The sequence below is a fragment of the Cynocephalus volans genome, chromosome 8, assembly GCF_027409185.1.
Source record: "Cynocephalus volans isolate mCynVol1 chromosome 8, mCynVol1.pri, whole genome shotgun sequence".
In the NCBI taxonomy this organism is placed as follows: Eukaryota; Metazoa; Chordata; class Mammalia; order Dermoptera; family Cynocephalidae; genus Cynocephalus; species Cynocephalus volans.
Genome location: NC_084467.1, coordinates 7,126,523 through 7,145,303, shown reverse-complemented (window position 1 = coordinate 7,145,303; position 18,781 = coordinate 7,126,523). Strand labels below are relative to the sequence as shown.

Sequence of the window (18,781 nt, the reverse complement as noted above, 5' to 3'; positions counted from 1 at the left end):
TTTTACCTAATATATAGTTAATATTTAATTCAAACTGACATAGAGAAGTGGGTCCTAATCAAGCCTTACTGGACCCAGCATGCTTCCAGTGGCAGCCCTGAGTCCGTGGCCCAGGCCTGAGCCACCTGCCCTGGCCAGGTTTGCAGGGTGCTCTCTCAGGCCAACTGGACGGCAAGCAGGACAGGTCACGGCTGGCAGAACAAGCTGCCCTGAATTCAGCTCAACATGCCATTCCGGACAGTAGCACCTATGTTCTGGGACAAGAAATGAAGCCAGCAGCCTGCTCACAGGAAGGCACCTTTGTCCCAGTGACAGAGTCTGACTGTTTTGTTCTCAACCAGAGCTTGAGGGTGCAGCTCTGGCCAGGGACTTTAAACCTAAAATGCGAAGGACAATCCAGCCCAACTATGCCAACCAAAATACCAAAAGTGGCTCCTATTGAGAAAAAAATGGCTGAGCTCCCCTGGCCTCATAGGGATCTGGTCTTCAAAGTTCTTACAACATTGTGGAGAAGACATGAAGAAAAAGATAATAGTGGTAATAACAATGTATATATATTAGACCATTTATTCCTCACAATAATGATCTATAAGGAGGCCCTACTGTTACCCTCATTTGAAAATATAAGGAAACAGGTTCAGAGAGGTTAGGTAACCTGCCCAAGGTCATACAGCTGGTAAAGAGCTAAAAATGAGATTCAAACCCAGGCAGTTGGCCCCAGAGCCTGCAATTCTTACCACCCAAACACCTCCCTGTTAACTCTCTACTACTTGTTAACTCTCTACTACTCAATTCCACAGCAGTACATGGAACTCAGTGTGAAGTTGTAAGCACCATTGGTTTTTGGAACTGGCGCACAATGATGGTCAGAGAAGCAGGCTGAACTGGGCTCTGGAAGGAGGGGTCTAGGTCAAAGGTCAGGCTCCCATGCCCACTGGTGCCAGTAAAAGTGTGAGGAGGATGGGGCAGGGCTGTCCCTCAGCTACCACCTCATCTGTAGTCAGGTTCACAGGAGTGTGGGCCCAGGGTGACCAGATCTGCCAATGTTTCATACGAATGTAAAAAACTGGATCAGTAAGTATAGTCTCATGATTTTTAAATGTGCACAAATAATTTCAGATTTTTAAAAAATACTATGTGTCTCAAAGGAATGTAGGTGTGGGCTGACTGCCCCGGGCCACATCCCAGTTGAACAGAATAGTATGATCCAGTAATTCCACTCCCAGGTTTATACCCAAGAGAAATAAAATCACATGTCCACACAAAAACCTGTACAGAAACGTTCACTGCAGCATTATTCATAATAGCTGAAGAGCAGAGACAACCTAAATGTCTATCAACTGGTGACTAGATAAATAATATATGGCATATCCACACAATAAAATATTATAAAACAGTAAAAAGAAATGAAGTACTGATACATGCTACAATATGGATGAACTTATCATGGCTGAAAATATCATGCTAAGTAATATAAGCCAAACACAAAAGGCCACATATTGTATGATTCCATTTATATGAAATGTCTAGAATAGGCAAATCCATAGAGACAGAAAGCAGATTAGTGGTTCCCAGGAGCTAAGGGGAATGGAAAATTAGGAGATGACAGCTAAAGGGTAAAGGGCTTTTTGGGGGGTGATAGAAATGTTCTAAAAATTGATTGTGGTGACAGCTGCACAACTCTGTGAATATAATAGAACCCACTGGATTGGATACTTTAAATGTATGAACTGTATGGTATATGAGTTATACCTCAATAAAATCTAAAAAAAAAAAAAAAAGTTTTAGAGCAGGGACGCAGAACCATAAAAGTGGTGCTCCAGGAGACGAAGCCGTCTGTAATCTGCAAACTGAACTGACAGAGATGGGACCTGGGTAATGAAATCAACAAGGCAGATTTGCTGCAGTCAATGGAAGCAGCAGGAAGTAACAGTGAAATGCGAAGACATTATCGAGTGGGTGAATGAGAACTACTTGGTGGCTAGATCCACGAACTGAGCAGCACAGGGTCGTGGTTCCAGAGCCGGGAGGCCCGGGTTTAAATACTGCTCGGCCATCTTTCAGTCCTGTGACCTCAGGCAAGTGATGCTACCTCATACGTGAAAGGAATAATCACTGTACCTCCCTTGTAGGGATTAAGGAGTTAACATCTATACATGACTTGGAACAGTGCCTGGCACACAAGAAGCACTGATAAATACTGGCTGGTATTTTTATTATCATAGGAGCTATATAAGAGAGGGGCTAGAAGTTAGAAAATGTAGTTGATATTTCATGAGAAAAATGCAATGATGGTTTTAGTTCTATATCTGCTGAATCTGAAGTGATGACGTGACATCCAGTGGAAATATCTAAAAGGAAGCTGGAGGTATAAGACCAGGTCTTGGAGAAGATAATGAGCTGGAAAGAAACTGGGTTTCGTTAAACCTAAAATGCCATCAATAGTGGAAGCATCGTTATTTCATAACAACTGAGGAAGAAATGGGCTGTCAACTCACCTATGTCATCTCATAACAGTGAACCTAACTTCAGAGATGTTCAAATATGAAAAACATGTGTCTTAGAATCAATGAATCATAGTAGACTTATATATAAAGAGGATAGTTAAAGCCTCAAAGAACAGATGAATTTTCGAAGGAGAGAACACAACAGAGTCCTTAAAAGTCCTGTTATCTGCTTATATTCATTGATTTAGCAAATCCCCAAGAGGCCCTTTTCCTATTTTTGTCCTATCTCAATTCTCAGGGAAAATGCATTCCATGGGCTTACTACCTGCTGGGGAAGACAGCTTCATTTATTCCTTAATTTCAAGCTTCGGAGGGGTGTTTAACATAGTCTATAGATTTATGTACTTTGCTTCTATCCTGGTCAGCTATGTCTTTTCAGAGTTTAAGTGCAGTGACCAGGACCATGGCCCAGCACCTTCTAGGGAAGAGGCCACACAGCTGAGCACAAGGATAGGAAATCAGGGGGTTGGCCCTACTGATGAGGCCCAAGGTGTTGATTGTGGACTGATTTTTTCCTAAAAACGATCTATATTGGCTCCTAGTATCCTTTCCTAGGTTGAAAGTTGAGGGTTAAAACCTATTCGTATATGAAAAGGATAGACAAAAGCAGAACCATGGTGGACACCAGAAAGAAAGACCCCCACAGACTTGGCTCTAATTTCTGCAAGTCCAGGGCCCGTCCAAGGTCACAGAACGACAAAGCAGGAAGAGCCACTGCTTGGCCCCTGTGTCCTCCTGCTCCGTCTGGTAAGATGGAGTAACAGCCAGAAAGTACTCTTTACCCTTTGGCCTAGTAATTCCACTGCAGAAGTATACTTAAAGGGAAAATACTTTTTTTCAATGCTCATAAATGTTGTAGGAATTAGATAATGGTTGTGTGACTTTGTGAATATACTAAAACCCACTGAATTATATACTTAAAAAAGGTGAATTTTATGGAATATGAGTTGTATCTCAATTTTTTAAAAAGCTCACCAAGTACTACTGAAAATAGCAAAATCTGGAAACAACCAAAATGCCTAATGATAGAATTTATACCACATATTCTGTGGCATAAATAGAACTGAACAGAAACATAGAGCTATTAAAAGGTATATATGTAGATTGTCAATACGTGGAGATGTAAATACATGTACGTGTGTGTGTGTCTGTGTGAGAGAGAAACATTAGGTGAAGAATGGGCATAGGGCAGTATCGCAGACCCATTACAGGTCCTTATGTAATAATCCAGTATAAGTCACGTGGAACTCAGCGACGCTGTGAGAACACTGCCCCTTCCTCTCCTTGTAAACTTGGAAGGAGAACAACATTTCCATTTGTAAAGTATTTCCGTATACATTATCTGATTTAATCCTTAAATCCCCCCTGAGAGAGGTACTAGGGTTATCAGCATTACAAAGAGGCTGATAAGCTGAGTTCTGGGGTCACACAGCCTTCAGAACCAGGCCCAGAACCTCCTCCTCACTGCCTCCACGTTGTGGGAGATCCAGGTTTTCCCAGTAAAAACAGACATTTTTTAAAAAGAAAAAGAAAACAACCAAAAGCCAGCTGCAATCCCTACCGATACCTTCTGGGATCACTAAAAATAAAAAGAGGCGAGGGCCAGGGAGCGGCTGGCTGGCTGGCTGGCTGGCGTGCTCTCGCTGGCCAGGAGGCTGGTAGCTGCCTGTCCTGAGCTCACCTTGCAGACAGCTCTGCGGATGCGTCGGAAAGGGCAGCTGGCCTTGCTGAGTAAGCTCCCAGCCCCTTTTGGCACTCCAGGCTGGAAAGCAGGACAGCTGGTGTGTATACCTGGGAGGGCTCTGGCTGCCTTGGTCCCTCAGAGAGAGGCACTGAATGGTCCCTCCACCGTCACAGGTGGGGACCCTCCTAAGCAGAGATATCCTCAGGAAGTCTCCCTCCTTCCCCCTGCCAAAATCAAGCCTTCTACCCAGAGGGGAAACTGAGCACAGGCTAGTAGAAGGGCCAACTGCTGCGGGCCTGGCCAGTCTGGGGGGCTGTGAGGGGCAGTGGGTGGAAGATTGGGTTCTTGGGTGGAAGACTGGGTTCTTAGGTGCCAGAGACCTTCCAGAGAAAAGGAAGCCCAAACCAGACAGTGGAAACTTAGGCCTTTAATGACATGGTCCCTTCTGTCTGCAGAGACTGTCCCCATGCCCTGATGAGGACCAGCCAGGGATCATCACCACACAGAGGCTGTGACCCAGCCAAGGTCACTCCTTCTGTGGCCCAGGCTACTGCTTCAGGAGACCTGGCCAGGGTACTGAGGGCATCTGTGATTCTCAGGGACTCACTGGACTGGGGTTCCTGGGAGGAACACCCGGAGTGAGACTGAGAGTGAGCCAGGTACTGGGGCCAGCTGAGGGATGGCTCCTTCCTTTCCTCCCCCTCCCCCATCCCATCTGTGCAGCAACCTTGCCTCTGCAGCAAACTCCTCTGAGCAGAGGCTGCAGCCATGGAGGAAAAAAAAAAAACACTTGCACACAGCCATGGAGGGGAGGGGCTGGGGAAGCTGCTTCCACCCATTTGGGTGAGTGAATGGGGGTAAGGGGAAGCCCTCGAGATGACCTTGCAGCTCCCTGCTTCCCAGTACTCAGGGTGGTGGCCTGGGCTGCCACCAGGTGCTAGGGTGTTCCAGTGCTGCCCCTGCATGGAGTCAGCTAAGGCTGCACAACTGTGGGGTGGAGGGGGATAAAAAGCTGGGGGATCTACCAGAACACTCAGTAGGGGCAGGAAGAAGGGCCTGCCGCACTGTCCTTCTGCTTCATGGTCAACCTGCAGGACTCTGAAGCCTTTGAGTCCCACGGTGGTACTCGCCTACTAAGCCCACCCAGCTCTGGCAGGAGGGTAGTCTTTTCTCCTGCCTGCTTCCTGGCCCAGCCCTGGCAAGGTGACAGCGAGGCCCTGGCATGCTGGGCACAGGGCTCCTGGCCGTAGAGGGGTGGCTGCAGGTTCACAGCTCCTGTCCTCTCTCCCCAGCCTGAACTACAGAGTCCATATGGGGGCCCCTGAGGGGCCAGCTCCAAAACAACACAAGAGGGGACAGCAGGAACCCTGCTTGGGCCACCAGACCTACACCAGGCCATCTTCTCAGGATGTAGACCAAACTTGTCCTTTTGGTGTGTGCACGAAAAAAGGGGGGGGAGGGAGAGGGGGAGAGGGAGAGGGGGAGGGGGGAGAGGGGGAGAGGGAGAGAGAGAGAGAGGGAGGGAGGGAGGGAGGGAGGGAGGGAGGGAGAGAGAGAGCGAGCGAGCGCATGCATGCATGCACCCCGAGAGCACCCTCGTTCTGTTGGTAAAGCACTCCACATCCCGAGGCCCCCCCCGGCTGTGGGGGACAGGAGAAGCAGCAGGTATACATTGTCACCAACTGTTCTGGGAAAACAGGCCGATCAGGGAGAGCCAAAGCCCTGGATAGTTGCAGCCTTGCCGGCCATCTCTGACAAGGATGAGGGCTGCACTAGCCCCCCCTGGCCACACCCTGCCTGGCTGCAAGCCCCTCGGGACCAGTGGATCCCTGCCTGTCCTGCTCTGGGTCTCCCTTTGCCTCTGGGCTGAGGACACAGAGCCCAGCTGAATGAGAGAACACTGTGCTCTGAGGTTTAGAAGCACTGAGACCCTTCCGTTAGAACCGACATGCTGCAGACACAGCCAGCACACAGCAGCCTTGAAGACAGAGACCCCGGTGCTGTTCCCTTCCCTTGGAGGCAGCCAGCCCAGGCTGCTTGTTGCTGTGCAAACCCAAGATCCTCCCTCCCTTAGGCTTGTTGAGATAAACAGATCTGCCCAGGCCTCTGCCTCTCTTTCTGTCTTGTTTCCTGTTTTCCTTTCTCCAAAATCCAAATGTACGTCTGCTAGGATCATCAGGCCTGCAAGTCTGCCTAACGCATGGCTCCACAGGGGCCCTGCAAAGAGCCCACGAATGACATGAGATACCAAGAAGAAAGTGTGGTAGGAGGGTTAGAAGAACAAGAGGTAACAGCACCAGCTGGTAACTCCAGACATCATGGCTCTTCCCCATACCAGGGTGGGCATGGAAGGGAGGTGCCAAGAAAGGAGGAGGAGAGGAGTCCTGTCTTCCAGTCCTGCCGGGGACCAGGCCAAGTCTAGGCAGAGAGAGGTGCAGGCACACCATGTGCTCTCAGCACCAGGTCTGCAGCATAGCTCTCTGCAGATGAAGCCAGGACAAGGCCTGCATGCATCCTGCCAGGACGGTGGACACATGGGCACAGGAGAAAAGCCCGGCCCAAGCCCTCCCAGAGGACCAGGATGGGGAATGTAGAAGGGCTAGCGAAGGATTCCCTGAGACCCACGAAGGCCCACTGCAGGAGCATGGGACTCTTTTCTGACGTGGGTTCTGGAGAGGAGAAAGCCAGCACCTTCTTGAACACAGCAATGTCCTTCAAGGCCTGGCTCGGGAAGTCCTGCCTGGCCACCCCCTGGCTGCCATGTCCTCTCCCTCGCCCGCCTCCCACAGCTCTGCCTGCACTGCCCATTCTGGAGTTTACCCCAACATCAGAGTAGGATTATACTATCACCCACAAGGCACCTGTGAGGTGTGAGGGGAGAAAGGCTGGGTCCCTAAGTCACTGCAGCCCCACAGCCTCACACAGAGCTTTAGCACTAAAAACACATGCAAAGGGGAAAGGAGAGAAAGCTGGGAAGAGTAACCAAGGAAAAAAGAAGGAAAAAAGAAAAATGGCAAAGAGAAAGAACAGGTAAAAAAAAATGAGAGAGACCTCTGGTCAGCCCCAGGTCCAAGGGCTCGGGACCCCCCTCTGGCCAGGCGCACACTACAGGGGGTGGGGGGTGCGGTCACAGGGTGAGCTGGACACTAGTGCTGTTCTGGCAGCACCCTGTGGCGGTGCCCAGCCTGGGTGCTGCGGCCAGACTGCCGCCCCCAGGACTGGCTCCTCCAGCTCCTGCCGAGGGAACCTGGGCATGTCATCCTACCTCATCTGGAAGAGGATGCTGACAACAGTCCCCACCTCACATGGCTGCTGAGGGGGATGGAGTACAAAACAAGAATAGCTTTTTTTATTACTGGGTAAGAACCAACGCTTTACAGTCAATTCTCCAAAAACTGGCTAGCATTGCAGAATGCCATTAGCTGTCGTCACCTATACACCTCATCTCACAGATGCGGGAAGTGACGTGCTGAGGTCACCCAGCTAACACCCGCTCCTGACTCCCAGGTCAGCGCTGCTCATGCAGTGTTTATTCAGCACTTCTGAGGCATGTACCAGGTACCAGGGAGGAGGTGTCTCTGGGACCGACAGCCTGGGGGACAGACAGACCGGATGAGTCCAAGACCAGGATGATGCCATGGAGGACTGGAGGGAGGCATGTGATGCCAAGAGAGGGTGAAGGGGAGGGGGCCCTTCAGGTCGTCACGATGCTCCTGAAGCACCAAGGAGCTGAGAACTAACACATGAGAGGGGTCAGGGGAGAGGAGGAAGCGCAGGGCATTCCAGGTGGAACGTGGTCTGCACCACCCCCCGCGTGGAACTCAGGGAACTGCCGGCACCAACTGCCTGCCAGTTGTTTCCAGGGTCTGTGCCAGGCATGTTCCACTGGGTCATATGCCCCCACGGGCAGCCATACTGCCTGGGCTTTGCCAGCAGCACCCTGGGGTTTAGCCTTGTCCAGAGATGGGCATACAGCAGGCCCTGGAGGGAGCGGAGAGCATGCTTCAGCAGAAAGTTTCCCTCTGAGAAGCGTGGGGGGCTCACGCACCTGCGGCATCCACAGTCTCCTTCATGATGATCTCCACCCGCTCCACATGGTGCCGGTTCCAGATGCCCTCCAAGGCCTGGCGGTTCTGGTCTCGGAAAGACAGGATCTGAGCCACAGCCTGTCAGGGAGGAAAGTCCGGTTGTGCTGCGCTTGTCCTCAGGGTGAAGAAGGACCCCTGGCTCTGAGGCAGGCTCCAGACCCCTCCATCACCTGCTCGGAGAAGGTGCTCTCTGCCCAACAGTTCCTGGACTTCGGAGTTTCATGGGCTTACCAGCTTTTTATTTTGCCAAGAAAGAAAATATTTAAAATTACTCATCTTCTATTACTATCAACTTTTAATAAAATAAGGATATTTTTAACACCAAAAATATAGCAAGAAAAGCTTCAGGTTGAATTCATTATTTTTTCTCATTTTGCCATGAGCAAGCGAAAACCCCACCAGGACTGGCACTAGAGTGAGGCCCACTATTGGGAATGTTACTATAGGCAACTCCAAGCAGGCTTGGACAGAAATCAATCCCTCTGTCCCAGATGACTGGTACCCCCCACCTGGCCCCAGGCTCACCAGCCTCAGTAGCAAAGAGCACAGCTGCTGGTGCCCTCTCTGCTGGAGTTTCTAGGACTGGACACCCAAAGGACATCCAGACATGTTCAGAGGAAACTGCCCAACTGCCTCGCATCACCCAGGAAGTTGGTCCCATGCTCCTGCCACGGGGCCTGGCTGAGATGCACGGGCTTAGGGTCCCACTGCTCCCTATTCAGTTTTAAGATCTTGTTACTAGCCTTCTGGCTCAAAACAGAACTCAGGAAGAAAAAGATTTTGAAAAATGGTAGATTTTGAAAAAGATTTTGAAAAACTAAGAAAGCTAATTCTCATTCCCACAGCACACCCTACCGGAAGCCAGATCCAGACACCAGAGTCCTTGGGCCACCTCTACTGAGGATGCAGACTCTGGCTGGGAAACAAAGATGACAGGGGACACACAGGAGACACACAAAAAACAAGAGGCTGGACACCTGGACAAGGACCACACAGTCCTGCCCATAGCTCACTGTTTTTCCTTTGCCTCCTCACCTCCTGCCCGCCTTCCAGGAGACCACGGGAGCTCAGCTCTCACAATGTCTCTGGCCTAATTCCACAGTGAGTGGTGTGGCCCTGCTGATGGGGTCAACTGGCACCCAGCTTACCCCAACCCTGGCAGGCTCCAAGCTGAGCTCACCTGCTTGCCCAGGTAATGGTCTATCCGGTACATCTCCTCCTCTTGGAAAAAGCTCCCAAGTTCTGTGGCCAGCTGCTCGGCTGAGAGGTGGTCGTGGCCAAAGGGTTTCTCAAGGACGACCCGCAGCCAGGCACCTGGGCCCGGACGACAGCTGCTGTTGATGTTGCGGGCAATGTCTGTGTAGGTAAAGGACGGCACCGAGAAGTAGAAAATCCTACCAGCCTCCCGGAGGCCTTCATGCTGGACCTGTGCCTCGATGTCCCTGCTGAGAGCCTGATAGTCCTCAATTGTCTTCAGCTGGTGGTACTGGCTCAGCCGCAGGAACTGATCCTTGAGTTCAGCACAGTCACCAGGTGCCATGTCTTTGGGGCAGGAGAGAGATTCCTGGGCCTTGGCCATGAGCTCTTGGCCCTGCTTGGGGGCCATCAGAGCAGCCCCATGGAAGCTAAAACTGTGGCCCTTCCCCGCCTCATCCAGATATAGCTGAAATAGTCCCTGCCATAAGTACTTCTTAGCCAGGTCCCCAGTTGCTCCCAGCAGGATTATGGAGACATGTCCCTGGAGCTTGTGGGCCTGTAGGCAGCCCAGAAGGACCATGCACATTGTCACTGTGAGCATCTTCCAAATACCTGGGTGCCTAAGGTGCCTGGGAAAAACAGAAAAGGAACAAGGAAGGATCAGACACAGTTCAGATGGCTGCAACGTGGAAGCAAACACATTTCTAGGGTATCAAACATTTCCTGCCTGGCAAGAAACAGCCCTGTGTTTCTTAGGAAGATGCTATAGTCCCACAACTTCCCCTCCCTCCTGGCCAGCTTAGTGTCTGTGCCAAGACGTCAGCGGGTAGGGAGCCTGCCCTACAGACAGGGACCATGCCTGGGAAAGTCCTAGGCCATTTGCTAGAGGTGGGCTATTTTGCTGCTAGAAGCATAGGAAAGTGGCACAAGCCACCAGGGAGGCCCAGGGGGCTGGGGCTGGAGCTGCGTACTTGATGAACAAGGCCAGGTTCCCCTGTGAGCACAGGTCACCTGGAGCAGCAGGCAGCGGCAGCCCAGGCAGGGCAGCAGGCCCTTTGATGATGGCTGGAATTGTGAGAGGACAAGACTGCCTCCTCTCCCTTCTCACTTTGTTTTTCCCATGTCTACTGGGCTCCAAGCACAAAATGATTACTAATAATTGCTACAGCACAGCGATTAAAAACACTCTGGAACCAACTGCCTGAATTTGAATCCTGACTCAATCCCTTAATAGTTGAATAATTATTTAGCCTCACTGTACCTCAGTTTTCTCATCTGAAATGGGGGTAATAGTGGTACCTATAACAAAGGGTTGTTATAAGGATAAAATGAGTTAATACTTTATTAATTTAGTACAGTGCCTACCACCTCTTAAGCACAGTGTAAGTGGCAGCTGTTCTTGTGTGATAGTAATAACAGCAGCAAACACTGAGTGCTAGCCTGTGCCAAATACTGCACTGAGTACTTAGTGCCATTCAGTGAATCCAGACGAGAATCCCGAGAAGAAACACATGGGGTGGGTTCTACTATAGTCCCTCTTTTTGCTGAGGCTTGGTAGAGGGTGGTCCACCAGTGAGGAAGCGGACGAGCTGGGACTGACACGAGGCTCCCGTGTTAGCGTGCAGCCATTGCATGCCACAACCTCCCTGAAGTGAGCCTACCACCTTGGCTGGTTTTCAGCCTAATTTGAAGCAGCTGACATGTACAAGTGGTCAAAGGCCTAGTGCAGGCCACAAAGGCACCGCAGTGTGTGTGTCTCCTGGCCCTCCACTCTGACCAAGGCTGGAGGGCTTAACGCACTGCTTTCTCACTCCACAGCTCTCCAGTCCTCCAGTTTCCCACAACAGCAGGTGCTTGGAGGGAAGGGTAGAAGGAATGGAGGAGGACAGTAGCCATGGCCAGCCCCACAGTCATCAGGAATAGGTGGGAAATGTGGCCGCCTGGGGGCCAGTGCAGAAAGAACTAAGACTACAGACTTAGCACCTGTAACGTACCAGGCGTTCTACCAGACGGAGGATTAACAAACTCTTCAACAACCTTAGGGTGCTGTAATCTGGTTATACAGATGGGAAGTTGAGGATTAAAGAGGTAACTGAATTTATAAAAGGCCAGAACTGGCCAACTTACCTTACCACCATCCCTGCACAGACAGGGCCCATCTGCCTCCTGACTCTGACAGCAGACCCTCCTCCCCCCTTCTCCCTTTGCCTCTCCCTCATCTCTCTTGAGATCCATCCCCAAGATGGCCCTAGTTAGTGGCTAGAGCAAGATGAGGACCCATCACAGTGTTTGCATGTTTGCACCCTTGTCTACAGGACAACTGACATTTCCATCATGGGATCTTTAACGGGAGGATCAGAGACCACATGAGTGACCCCCCAACCTTCCTTTCTCACTCTCCGTTTATCTGCACTCATCCCCAAATACACAGACCACAGCACCACTCTACTTTCTTCTCCTGCTTTCCAACCCCTGTCCTTGGCCCTTCAAGTGCTTCCTTCTCAACTGGCAGTCGCCCCTGTCTGGAGGGAAAGAAAAGCTGCAAGGTCAGTGCAGAGAGAGGCGGCGAGAAATCTGAAGCCCAGAGAACAGCCTGGAAAAGAGGGAGCCGCCAGCTGGCAAGCTGCGTTGCAGGGCTCCTGATCGGCTCCTGGTAGCCAGGGCTCTGGCCGTGCCTGGTACAAGGGGAGGAGCTCAGGAGCCCCAGAGTGCCTGGATGGGGGAGCCCCTAGGGCCAGCACCTCTGCCCCCACTCCAGAAGACTGCAGGCAGCCTTGATGGATGCCCACCTGGCCTGAACTGACTCCTGGCCCTCTATCCGATCCTGTTCTGACCATGAAGTCTTGCCGCAATCCTCCCTGATCAGTCCTGTTCTGGGTCCCCATGTCTCAAGTTAGCCTCCCTTATCTCTTGCTTACATTCCCAGCACCCTTTAAACAAACACAAATCTGAGCTATCGGGTATTTCAACATGGTTGCTTGTTCTGCAGTTGTTAAACAATTTAGGGAACACTCTTTACTAAGTCGGTGTGGGTGGGGTGTATGTGCATTCTTTTTTTAATCATTTTTTTTAACCTTAACAATGTTTCTCAATCTTTAATGTGCATTTGAATTTCCTGGGGATCTTTTTAAAATGCAAATTCTGATGCAGAAGGTCCAGGAAGGGCCTGAGGAGCTGATGGCTGCACACATTTTGAGGAGCATGACTCTGGAACCCTGAGCTCTGGAGCAACGGCTCTTGCCAGAGGATGGCATCAGTCTCAACACACACACCCAGTTGCCCACCCCTCCACTAAGACAAGGTCTGATTCAGTAGGTCCAGGGGAGTCCAAACGTGGTATTTCAAAGCAGCCTCGAATGGTTCAATTTGCCCATCCCCCTGCAAAAACTGTCTGTAAACCAGTGAGTCCAACAGTATCACCCATGTTGGCCAAGCAGTCAGTGTGCGCCAGCTGTTTTCAATGTACCATCTCCATCATTCTGCACATCAACCTTGTGAGGGTGTTCTGGGACGACTCTCATTTTACAGATGAGGAAACTGGGAGGTGAAATAAATTGTTGAGTTACAAAGCCCAGACCTCAGTCACCATGCTAACCAGCCTCCTTAGTCGAGTAGAGGAAGGTGGTATTTGGGTCTGAGCACCTGGGCCCAGGACCACTTCCTAGCCATATGGCCTAATTGAATCTGCGAATCAGCTGGGGTCTACGTTTCTTCCTCTATAAAAGAGGGTTAATACCACGAATCTAAAGGAGGGAGGGTTGTGAAGATTAACTGAGATGATACATGTGACAAAAAACGCTATATAAATGTTAATAAATTAAGTTAATTAAATGTAAACTGCCTGTTGGCCCCCAAGGCTGGCATAATACTGTGGCTGTCAGGAAGAACGCTGTGCGGTTCCCTCATCTCCTGGGGCTACACAGCCAAGCCCTGCAGACAGCACTGAAGGGCAGACCCTGCTACTCAACACTCCCAACCAGTCCTCACACCCGACCCTGGAGCAGAAGGACTGGTGTGGTTACCCTCCCAGCTGCCTGACAGGGAAACAAATGGGACCCAAGAAGTCCTGGGAAGTTGGAGTCAGGAAGAGGACCCCAGCCTGGAGCAGACATGAGATAACAGGGGAAATCGTGGCTCCAACACATCTCCCTGAGGCCTCAGCCTCCCTCCATGCTGCAAAGGCTCTGCCTTCCAAGATTTCTTTCTGAAGTGCTTCTCCCTCTTGCCCCCTTCCAACGCCTGATCCAACTATGAATCTCTTATTATTATTATTATTATTATTATTATTATTATTAAATCAATAAGAAAGCCCTTAGTGAAAAGTCTTAGAAGCTACTGTAGGACAGGAAGGGCAGGGTATTACACTGGAAACTGAAATATGTGGTGATTCTTATCGAGGCTCTGCCCCTAAACAACCACATAACCTTGAACACATCATTTAACTTGACTGGGCTTCAGTTTCCTCATCTAGGACATGAGAGACTGAACTAAAGTATCTCTTTGATATTTTACTGCCCCTAATCCCCATGTTTTCCAAGGAAAGGAGATACCCACCCTATTATCAGGGAGATGCCCTCCACATTTCTATAAGGACAGGTAAGTGCTTAGAGACTTAGACCAGTGTAGCAGGACAGGAAGATACGGAACTAAACTATGAAGCAGCGAGCTGATAACTAAGCGTCATTCAGAAATTAAGATAAAACTCTTTGAAGTTGTAACTCATGTATGCAGAGGATGCAATGTCATTTGCAACAATTCTTATTCAAGAAACCAGCCAGAAATACACTCACTGCAAAGTGCAGTGCTGTGGGGGCATCCTACAGGTGCGTGGAAAAAACCTTCTTCTGACAGGCTCATCTTAGAGCCAGGACTGACTGTGGGCACGTGGTCCCATTCCCGGCACCCTTCACAGCCCCCACTCCAAGTCTGAGAGGTTCCTACCAGTTATCCTGGAGAGACTCACCTGTTAAAGAAGGGCTCTGCTAATATCCTGGCAGGTGGGAACACTGACTTGGCTAGCTAGGGGGTTTGGAACATAATCCAGTTCCGGACTTTGTTTTCACGCAGCGGAAGAGGCAGATACAGTCAGCACCCAGGCACCTGTCCTGACCAGTCCCAGCACAGATGGCCCAGCTTGAGCTAGAGCCCCGGCAGCACTGTGGTTTCTGGTAAACCACAGGAAGAAGCAGGATTGCTGCTCTATGCCCATCAGACGAAGGGAGGAGAAAGGAGCTGGGAGGTAAAGGTCAGTGGCCGCTGCCATCCGCTTTCTTTCAGCCTTCGACAATGCTACCTTCTGGGTGAGAGGCAGGAGAAGGAAAACGTTCCTCAAATCACAGCCCGTGAGTTTGGAATTTTAAAAAGAGCACGTGGGAGTAAAACAAGAGTTCAAATTAGAGGTCATTTTAAACTAAAGTACAAGGTGATGTACTCAGTCCTTTTTAAAATAGCCAACCCAGGTATTTGCCCTGTGCTCTTGCCTTCTTGCCCAAGTCAAACTTGCTGTTAATAAATGTGATCTGCATTTGTTCTCGGGGACAAGAGCTTCCAGATCAGGCTCTGAGGGTCAATACTCCTCCCTAATCTCAGAGAATCCTCATTCCCATCTCCTCTTTAGGTACCAATCCTGGGTCACTATAGTAAATGATGTGCTGCACATAAGATATGATTGCTAAATTTTCAGGAATTTTTCAAGCCAGTTGTTAAACACAGCCATTATTAAAAATGGAATTATATAAATTTAAAACTAAATAAGTTATATTAAACACAAAGGTAATAAATACTCAAAACTCATCATTTTCTAATCATTTCACTATTATCTATGCTCTTGACATTATTTACCTCTACTGTATGTACTAAATGAAGATATTCTATAATGGTGTGCTTGAAATTGGCCCACGTGGGATTATTTACACCACAGCTATCGGCAAAGGCTCTAAATCAGGTTCCCCACCACCAGTCCCCAGCTCTTGCACAGTCAACTGTTAAACATTTACCAGCACATAACTGCCTACAAGCCCAAGCCTTTATTTCCAAAACGTCTCCCCTTAAACTCCAGACTTGTACAATCAACTGCTACTCTGACAACATTAGTTGGATGTCTACCAGAATTAATATGTTAAAAATTGAACTAATTTATCTCCCAACCTGCCCCAAAGGCAGTTTTCCCCATTCTCAGTAAATGGCAACTCTGTTTCCAGGTGTTGAGGCCAGAAACCTTGGGATCATCTGATCTGTCAGCAAATCCTATAGTTTCTATCTTCAGAATGTATCTAGAATATAACTACTTCTCACCACCTTCCATCACTCCACTCTGGTACCAGCCATCATCATCTCTGCTTAGATTAATTCAGTTGGCCTCCTGCTTCTACCTCTGGCCCCTCTGTGGCTGAGCCTCAACACAGCAGTCAGAGTGATCTTTTCACAGTGTCGACTGGATTATGTCATTTCTCTGTTCAGAGGTCTGCAAGGTCTATGCATTCTGGCCTCCTACCCATTACTTCTCTGACCTCTTCTCCTACTATTCTGCCATTCTCCAGGCTCCAGCTGCTCATCCTCCTGCCTCAGGGCTTTGGTACTAGCTGTTCTCTCTGCCTGGCCTACTTTTCTCCACAGATGTCCACATGGTTCACTCTCTCACTAACTTCAGTTCTTTCTGAAATGTCACCTGCTCAGTGAGGCTCTCAGAGACTACTACATAAAACTATAAACCTCCCTTCCCCATGTCCCACTCTCCTACCGTTTTATGTTTTTCTTTAGTACATAGCACTTCCTAATACACTGCAGGATAATTACATTTATTTTGCTTATTGTCTGTTCCTCCTACCCCCCAGAATGTAAGTGCTAATGAGGACTGGGATTTTTGTTTGTTTTGTTCACTGCAGTATCTCCAGTATCCAAAACAGGATCTGGCACACAGAAGGCACTCCATAAATATTTGCTGAATGAACAAATCTCATTTGCACAGGACCACTGTCCTTTCTGCATCTGAATGATGGCACAAAGGAATAAATTTCTAATGGTGACTTCAAGCACTGTGACTCAGCACCCATCAGCAGCAGCTTACTACTTGTAACAATACTATTAATAATAAGAGTTATTTATAGAGTATTTAATTCTATGTCAAATGCTAGGCTAAGAGTTTGACATGCATCATGCCATTTAATTCTTGCCACAACCATGAGGTAGGTACTATCGTTATTCCTATTCTAGCAGTGAATAAAGAGGAAACGAAGGCGCAGAGAGGTAAAATAACTTACTAAATAAAAGTCAGGTAGCTTACAGGTGGTAGGATTTGCATACAGGCAGTCTGGTTCCAGAGCTATCCTCCTACCTATCTCTAAAATGTGACTACATCCCCAAAGGGCAAAACTTAAAACACTGTATTAGTGTAGATACTGGTTCTGCTTCTCTAAGAATGGAAAAACCGTGGTTTAAGCCAGATGGGCTATTTCTCTCACATAAGCCACCCAAGCTGGTAAGCAGCTCTGCTCTGTGAAGTCTAGTGTCCTGAGTACTAACTGTTGTAACTAGCCTCGGACTCATGTGTCCTCTGCCTAAGTTATTCAGGCTCCTTCTGACATCATGAAGACATCGTGTTCAAGCCTGGGTTGCTCTGTTAAAACCTGGAACGCTCTCGAGGACTAGTCTTTGGAGCACTGGTTAAGTGAGAGAACTCTGGATTCAAATCTTTGCTCTGCCACTCAGTAGCTGTGTGACCTCAGACAAGTTACTTAACGTCTTAGTATCTCAATCACAGAGTGGGAAAACAAGTCAATTACAAGTAGAAAATGAGATAATCCATGAAAGGCACTTAGCACAATACTTGGCATACAGTAAGCACACAATAAATGTTAGCTTCTATCATTAAACCATTAGCATCATGAATGAAGGCGCTTCTTGCCAGTTTCTTGGAACTGTTACAAAACCAATTAACCATGCCACAACAGAAAAGATGCCAAGGAACAGCTGATCGACAGCCTACTGTGACCTTCCAATCATACCGATGAAAAACTGAAGGGATGTAATGCATAATTTTAAATACGTCCATCTTCCACCAGTTTTCCCTCACCCACTACTTTTCATAAGCCTGGGAGGGTGGTGAGGGGATCCTGGGCAAGGATCTTAGGCTTATGGTCTTTCCAGAAGTTCTCATGTCTGGCTTCAAGTTCAAGGTTGGGTGAGCTGACTTTCAGAGATCCAGAGAGGTTTCCCTCTGGAAATCCATTCACTGGATCGGTGTATTGGAAACGCTGTTTGAAACCTGAGATCTAATGCCAAACATTGAGCAGATCCCGGGGGAGAGCGCGGAGTCCCCGCTCTCACTGTCCTAGGGAAAGGGACGCGCTGGAAGGGACCCGGGCCGCCGCCTCCTGACCCGCCACCAAAGGCACTGCCGCCCAGGCCCTGCAGGGGGCGCTGCCGACGGGCTCGCTCTGCGGAAGGAGGACGGCTGCTCGGCGACAGCGGGCAGAAGCCCGACGACTCCAGCCCCCGCGCGGCCGCCTCCCGGGCCATAAACGCCGCCGCGGCGGGCCGCCGGGCGAGAGCGGGGGGTGGCAGCTTACTTCATAGCGCTCGTCAGAGCCGCCGCTCCTCGGGGAAATGGCCGGGGAGGCGCTGCGGACCGCGCTCAGGCCAGGCCCCGCCGGCTGCAAGGGGCTTCCCGGCGCGGCGCTGCGACCCCGGCCCGCGCCACCTCTTCGGCGGGGCCAGCCGCCCCGACAGGCGCGCGCGTCACGCGCGGCGGCCACTTGGATTTCGCCTGCGGAGCCAGGGCGGCGGGAGGCGAGGGCGCCCTGGCCAGGCCTCAGGCCCCGAGGCCTCGCCTGACCGGAAGCACGCGCAGTGGGCCTGGGGCGGGGGCGCGCGCGCGCACAGTAGGCCCCGGCGCCGGGGGCTCGTCAAGGAGGCGCAGGCGCAGGCGAGACCACGCCCCCATGTGCGCGCGCAGACAGGAGGCGGGGCCTCGGGGGACGTCCTGGCGGTCTCCCGCGGCTGCGCTTGGGGCACCCTGACTCCCGCAGCCCTTCTCCCTAGTCCGGGGCTCGGGCGCGCCTTGGGGGCTGCCCTGACGCGGCTCAGACGCACGCATGCCTTTGAAGTGACAGAGGGAGGTGGCTGTGGAGTGGAAGAGACCCAGGCTCTGGCACCAGCTCTGGGACCTGGAACTCGTTACCTGACCTCCCCGGGCTTCGCTGCCCGCCCCCCTCCACCGCCGGGTGTAGAATGAGCGGCCGGTCCATCCCAGTTTCAGTATCTAGAGTTAGTGAATTAGGGGTCGGAGTGCACACTTGCCACGCCGC

General features: G+C 50.3%; 1 protein-coding gene across 1 annotated transcript in view; it reads right to left on the bottom strand.

The window, feature by feature from the left end:
- Nucleotides 1-18,350, bottom strand: part of H6PD (hexose-6-phosphate dehydrogenase/glucose 1-dehydrogenase) — a 29,007-nt gene extending 10,657 nt beyond the window's left edge. Inside the window, exons 1-3 of the mRNA XM_063104133.1 lie at nt 18,044-18,350; nt 9,460-10,105; nt 8,240-8,357 (exon numbers count right to left, since the gene is read on the bottom strand). Coding sequence (XP_062960203.1) covers nt 8,240-8,357; nt 9,460-10,105; nt 18,044-18,048 — 769 coding nt within the window. The 5' untranslated portion in view covers nt 18,049-18,350. The remainder of the gene's footprint in view (nt 1-8,239; nt 8,358-9,459; nt 10,106-18,043) is intronic.
- Nucleotides 18,351-18,781: the final 431 nt, after the last annotated feature.